Raw genomic sequence first — 7,102 nt, forward strand, 5'->3', positions numbered from 1 at the left:
AACCCTACCGATATATTCACAATAAAAAGTAATACTTTTAACATAAAAATTAATATTTTTTTCATGGACCCAAATAAGAGGCTCGTATCAAAAAATACGATCTCTGAGATCGTCTCATATAAGTTTTTATCATTAATTTAATATTAGTTCGAGTAAAACAAATATGTTGGCTCCGCGCTTGGTTATTATAGACCTGAAACTCAGTTTTCGTCTAATCTTGGTGCTTTGATGGAGTGTGATTCATCAACATAATTTAGGAATTTTTATAAAATAGTAGCGTAAAAAACCCGCGCAAGCCCAACTCTATTTGGTGGATCTAATCCGTATATTCTCGTTTTACTTTGGGACGTGGTGGGCCCAAAAACAATTCCCTTGGCCTTAGACGCGCACGTGTCCCTCGATTTTCACTTATTTATATTTTGCATCCCTCATCTTTCCTCATTTCCACGGACTACCCCTCCATTTAAATATATATATATATACACGAATCTAGAAACAGTGTGGAGCTTCTTTTTCCTTCATCATTTACGTGTCTTTTCGGTTTCTGCCTTTTCTCTCTGTTTCTAGATCTGTAATCGAGCTCACAGTGACATTGAATCTGGAATGGCTACTCGAAAATTGAGCCATGCTGATGAGGAGAAGGTCCACAACCTCAAGATAGCTGTGTCCACGCTCAATCAAATCAGGTTTTGTTTCCTTTTTCCTTTTGATCGTCTTTCTGTCTTTCATATTTGTTTCAAGTTGCAACCAATGAGGATCTGAAAAAGTTAATGATTTTTATTGGATTTTTTATTTCAGCGAAAATGAGAAATCTGGATTCGTCAACCTCGTATCTCGCTATCTCAGGTGAGGTTCGAGTTTTTTACTCCCTTGATTGATTATTCGTGTTATGAACGTCGGGAAATGTTTCAATTCCGTTTTTTGTTGCGTATATATTAGCTTGACGTCTTTCATTTGTCGGAATTTATATACAGAAGTGAGTAGATTTATTTAATTTACCTTTGTTTGTATTTTGAGCTCCATGCTAAGGGCTGTGAGGAAACTAGACGCAAGATAAATGTTTTTGAATCTCTAATTCTGATATTCATAAAAGTTTATTCTCAAAATCTAAAAAACTAAGTGTCTTCTTACTTCTTGCTCGTGTATAATTTAATTTGATTGAATACAGTGGTAGTGGGTTGTATTACTTAAGATTTCTGCTGAACCGATTTCCTTTTGGTTGTAACTTGTGAATCACAGTGGTGAAGCTCAGCATATACAGTGGAGTAAGATTCGGACCCCAACCGATGAGGTTGTGGTGCCATACGACTCCTTAGCCCCTGTGCCTGAAGGTGTTGTTCCTTTTCCAATCCTTTATCTTTTCGCTGGTCAATTTGAAAACATCTCTCCTTTTCTCCTTAAACCATCAAAATTTGGGTTTGATTAATATGTTTTAGCCTATCGTAGTTAATATATTTATCCGGTGTGGTTACCTGTTCATATTACTGCAGATATTGCGAAGACAAAGAAACTTTTGGACAAACTTGTGGTGCTGAAGCTCAATGGAGGCTTGGGAACAACAATGGGATGTACTGGCCCCAAGTATGCCTTGGCAATATTTCTCTTTTATGGTCTAGCTTATCTGTTTGTGATAACTTTACGACTGTGTTGAACGAAGGAATGCTTCTATAATTTTGAATTGGCATCTCAAGCAATAGTTTCTGTAGGTTATTGAAAACCACCATTTTTTGTGTAAGGTGGTCTAAAATGCAACTTACTTTGAATGCGCTGTCATATTAAAAAGTAAAACTTATTATTTTTATTTTACCCCTTTGTTATTTTCTTACAGATAAAACTTTTTTTGTTACTTTACCATTTTATTATTTTTTACAGATTTTAATCCAACAAATTTTCTAATAATAAAAGTATTAATGGGGGCTGTGTATCGTGTACCAGTAAAAATCATTTTCTATTTCTTCTCCAAGGTGTCGTATAGGAGTGGAAACCTATGACTGATCCAGGAAGTCTATGACTGATCCAGGAAGTCTTCCATCAGACCAAATATTGTTTCCTGAATGCCCAAGTTTAGATGTTGATCTCCTTGGCTGCAATATGTGTCAGCATAGTGCCATGATTTTCACCATGTTCATAAGTTCCGGTTCCTTAACTCTAGCACAATATTTATGCTCGTTAAATTTATTTCCAGTACTACAGGTAAAAAGTTTATCTATCCATATTCCAAATTAGAAGTTTGGATGTACCGACTAGCAAACTCTCTATGATTCGTTATTCCAATAATGTTATTGAATAGTTATTGCAACCATTTTCTTGCTAGTAAATTCATTCTTCTCAATGTAATTGAGATTGTCTTACAGCAAAAGCTTTTCTTACCTAATCACATTTACGCAGCGTATTGAAAACTTTTCATAGTTGTGGTCAGTGTCACTCTTTGATTATCCTAATCAGCTTTAAGTTGTATTTGTTTCCATGATTTAGGTCTGTCATTGAAGTTCGAAATGGTTTGACATTTCTTGACTTAATTGTCATCCAAATCGAGGTATTATCCTATATCACATACTCTCCAGTTTTGTTTTCTTTCATGGTGCATGTAACTGATATTTTCAATTGTCGACAGACTCTCAATGCTATGTATGGATGCAATGTGCCCCTGGTTTTAATGAATTCATTCAACACTCATGATGATACACTAAAGGTAAGATATCAATTCTATCCAGTGGATGACTATACACAAATGAAATTAAACGTAATTATTTTTTCTATTCATATGTCAGATTGTTGAAAAGTATATGAACACAAATATCGAGATTCATACATTTAACCAGGTCTGTATATGTATGTTTTCTGCAATAATTTCGTGATGGCAGTTGCATGGTTAAACTTCATGTCCTTTAAACTTCAGAGTCAGTACCCTCGTTTGGTTGTTGAAGATTTCACGCCCCTTCCCTGCAAAGGAAATGATGGCAAGGATGCATGGTATTTCATGTCACCAATTCACTTATTCTTCTGATTCCTGTAGATTTGTTTGTATTTTGGCAAGTTATTAATTAACTGCTACTTCTGGTTTTGTGGTTAATTTCTTAGGAAATGTTTACTTTATTCTTAAGGACATGATGTATATTGTAATCTTCAACTTTATCTTTCATTTTACCATTCTTTTCACATTTTATGCATATTTTATTTTCTTTGTTTTTGAAGGGAAAGAATCAATGCGTCCTCTTTACTCTGTTAGGATCAAGTGCTTGCTGATTCACATAACTGAATCTAATCTTTCATGTCATCTTTAGTTCTTATTAATGCACGTTGCAAATACAGGTACCCCCCTGGTCATGGGGATGTCTTTCCATCTTTGATGAATACTGGGAAACTTGATCTATTTTTATCACAGGTGCAGCTCTGTTAAAACACCAAAATCTTTTTATTATGGCATAAAAGTACTCAAGGATGCCTGGTTAGATCTAATTCTTATTTTCTTCTTTCTTTTTCTCTCAGGGCAAAGAATACGTCTTTGTTGCCAATTCTGATAACTTGGGTGCTGTTGTTGATTTGAGTATCCTTGTTGACTGAAAACTCAGCTTTACTTATTGTTCAAGCACTTAACATTTTGTGTTTTGTCGTCATGTTGTACATTAAAATTTTGCTTTTGTGTGTGTGTGTGTTTGTGTGTGTGTGTGTGAGAGAGAGAGAGAGAGAGAGAGAGAGAGTCTGAGGCAGAATCTGTGAATTCAAGTTATCTGAAAACACCTGCCTTAATTCACCGTTGCAGAGATTTTAAACCATTTGATCAATAACAAGAATGAATATTGCATGGAGGTATTTGAAAAAGGTCTATTCTTAAATTTTATTCCTCTTTAGGACAAATTGTTTCAAGATATCAATGGTACGTGTTTATGCAGGTCACCCCCAAAACTCTAGCTGACGTAAAGGGTGGTACTCTAATCTCTTATGAAGGGAAAGTACAGGTATGTTGAGTGGGTACATTTCTCCTCATATAACATTCAATCCTGAAGTCTTAACAATTCTTTGGTTCTTATGAATGCACCTCCAGAAAGTAGTAGATGGTGATAAAACAATTTAATATGCTGGCTCAGTTTTTGTGTACTCTGCTATAGATTCTTCCTCAGAAGGGTTTAAACAGGTTGTCACCGTTTTGGAGAAATAGGTGGCGAGGTGTTAAAAGCTCTCACCCTATGTTGAGATTTATGCTTCAGCTTTGAAATATTAATTTATTTTTGTGCACGTGAACTCAACTCTAAGATTTAGCCTATATGTTCTTTTGCTTTCAGATTGTAATGATAGCAACACTGGCATATTACAGTTCTGACAAAATGAATTTCTATTATTTGTTTTACAGTACCTGCCAACAAATTAGCAATAAAATACAGCTGTCTTCTCTATCACTCAATTTGCGCCTATTTATGCTGATCAATATTTCTTTTTAAACTCTCTGCTGTTAATGTTCGATATTAATTAGGGTAATTGTTGATCTTGTCTGTGCTGCAGCTTCTGGAAATAGCACAAGTTCCAGATGAATACGTGAGTGCTAATTCTTTAATCTGTTCTCTTTGGTTTTCCCATTGTTATTAAATCCACATATATCTGGTCACCGTGGTTATTTTAATCCACATACAACTAATTGTGTACCATTGTTTATTGCATTTAGGGTATAGAAGTAAACATGTATTTTTCTGATGCGTTTCAAGGTTCTTGTAACTGCATCAAAACTTTTATATGTAATATTGGATGACCATTGAAAACAAATTTGGAGCCATATATGTTGGGATGATTATAATAATTATCAATCATATAAAGGTGAAAGTTGAGTTCACTGATCAAAACCAAAAAAAAACAATTAACATTTATTTCTTATAGTTTTGCTTCATACGGTGTCAGAGATGTAAGTTCCTTTTGCAAGAAATCAGGGAATCCCAACTCATTTTAAAATGTCAAAGATCTGTTATATTATTTCACTAAAATTCAAAACGTCAAAAAATTCATTTTATAATCTTTCTTGTGTTATGTTATCGGCACAAACTAGGAACCTATTTTACAAATGAGATCTATCACCTTATAAATTTTTCAGGCACAAACAATATATCTAGGTGGTTATGAGATGTTTTAAGCAAATTTAGCCAAAAGCTCCCTCAAATAATGTGTCTTGTTGTATTCCTGCTGTTACTAAATATAATGGGCCACTACTGCTTGGGGTTGAACTGATGGATGTTTTCTTGTTGATACAGGTTAGTGAATTTAAGTCCATAGAGAAGTTCAAAATTTTCAACACCAACAATTTGTAAGTCAGGAAATTACCCTAGGTTACTTCTGGCTAAATAACCGCATTCTTCTAGAGAAATATGTAAAGAACTTGTACAACCATATCTTGCAGGTGGGTGAACTTGCACGCAATCAAAAGACTTGTGGAAGGAGAAGCTCTGAAGATGGAAATTATTCCCAATCCAAAGGTACAATATTTACTCTAGAAGAAATCTTTCTGGGAAACAGCACCTCTCTAATCAAGCCAATATGACTTTTAATAGGAAGTGGATGGGGTGAAAGTTCTTCAACTTGAGACTGCTGCAGGGGCTGCGATAAGGGTACATTACATTCAAATGTCTTTGAAATAGTCAAATTTGACAAGTTTAGTTTTAATTTGGTTCCGATTATTTTACCTTGTTAAATTAACCTCTCAAGTAATCACAATGCAGTTCTTTGATCATGCAATCGGTGCCAACGTTCCCCGTTCTCGTTTCCTTCCGGTAAAAGCAACTTCAGATCTGCTTCTAGTCCAAGTAAGTGTCACATGCAATACTTTGTGTATTGAATACCTTATTGACGTGAGTCACCGGCTGTTTATAATGGTTTCTGACTCAATCATCAGTCTGATCTATACACCTTGTCCGATGGCTTTGTGAGCCGGAACCCAGCAAGAGCCAATCCTTCCAATCCTTCTATTGATTTGGGACCTGAATTCAAGAAGGTTCGGATTCATCTCAGCTATTAGTTTTATATGATTGGCGAATATCTCTGTTAAATCATGTAACCTGAGATCTTTCCATAATAGGTTGCCAGTTTCTTAAGTCGATTTAAGTCAATCCCCAGCATTATTGAACTGGATAGCTTGAAGGTAACGGGTGATGTATGGTTTGGAGCTGGTGTTATTCTGAAGGTAACGTGAAATTCGGTTGTTCATGCGATTTAAATGTGAATGAATGCTTTTAAGCTTCCCATATCTCATGATATTTTGATTCATCTTTGTGGATGCGTTACTTTATCTCAGGGTAAAGTTACAATTACTGCGAAACCTGGTCTGAAGCTGGAAATACCCGATGGAGCTGTTATTGAAAACAAGGTAATATGCCACATCTATCATGATATCATAAGACTTGATGGATGAGAGAAATTACCTAGTCTATTTGGTCAGATTTTTTTGTAGAATTAAACAAAATAAGTGTCAGAATTGAGACCGAAATGCACCATTCATGCGTGTGCAAAACAAAACCTACATGCTGGTATGAAAACTTTATTTGGCTAGAAATAACTTTGTTTCTAACAAGTAAACTAAATATCAAATCTACAGAAAAATATAAGTGTAGGATATATGTATATCACGAATTTTTAGTGCAATTATCCTGTGTATACGTGCTATGATATATTGATATAGACTAAACACGAGACCTGTGGACCAACAAATAACCATTTTGATGAATCAAATATGTTGTCAAAAAAAATAAATAATACATTTGTATTTTTAAAACTTCTATATTAAATTTCGTTTTGGACACGTGTATGTCCCCGCAGTGCGAGGAGTAGTTTGTTTTACTTTTACCCCAATATTTATGATAAATTTCGAAATCGATATCACCGGCTTACCTTTGACCAACTTTTTTTCCAGGAAATTAATGGTCCTGGAGATGTATAGAAGAAGACTTGTCTCTTCGGACTTCGAGCAATGTTCTACAAGAAGCGACTTTTATTTTAAATTTTGTTTTTGGTTGTGACTAGCATCGAGAAGGGAAGTATGAGATGAATAAATCCATTGAACAGACAAAAGTGAATGGGGCTTTTTTTTAATAAAAAATTGTGATGCACTGATTAGTCATCAAAA

At 34.8% G+C, this 7,102-nt stretch overlaps 1 protein-coding gene across 1 annotated transcript; it reads left to right on the plus strand.

Moving 5' to 3' along the window:
- Nucleotides 1–458: 458 nt before the first annotated feature.
- LOC142522381 (UTP--glucose-1-phosphate uridylyltransferase-like) lies at nucleotides 459–7,102 on the plus strand. Its single transcript, XM_075625740.1, has 21 exons — nucleotides 459–686; nucleotides 799–846; nucleotides 1,240–1,331; nucleotides 1,491–1,581; nucleotides 2,476–2,536; nucleotides 2,615–2,692; nucleotides 2,772–2,822; nucleotides 2,900–2,973; nucleotides 3,313–3,385; nucleotides 3,490–3,547; nucleotides 3,764–3,810; nucleotides 3,894–3,959; nucleotides 4,501–4,533; nucleotides 5,238–5,290; nucleotides 5,384–5,459; nucleotides 5,535–5,591; nucleotides 5,703–5,786; nucleotides 5,876–5,974; nucleotides 6,059–6,163; nucleotides 6,275–6,346; nucleotides 6,890–7,102. The coding sequence occupies exons 1-21, from the start codon at nucleotides 604–606 to the stop codon at nucleotides 6,914–6,916; spliced, it is 1,428 nt and encodes a 475-aa protein (XP_075481855.1). The 5' UTR covers nucleotides 459–603; the 3' UTR covers nucleotides 6,917–7,102.

This window comes from Primulina tabacum, chromosome 13, assembly GCF_025594145.1.
Source record: "Primulina tabacum isolate GXHZ01 chromosome 13, ASM2559414v2, whole genome shotgun sequence".
In the NCBI taxonomy this organism is placed as follows: domain Eukaryota; kingdom Viridiplantae; phylum Streptophyta; class Magnoliopsida; order Lamiales; family Gesneriaceae; genus Primulina; species Primulina tabacum.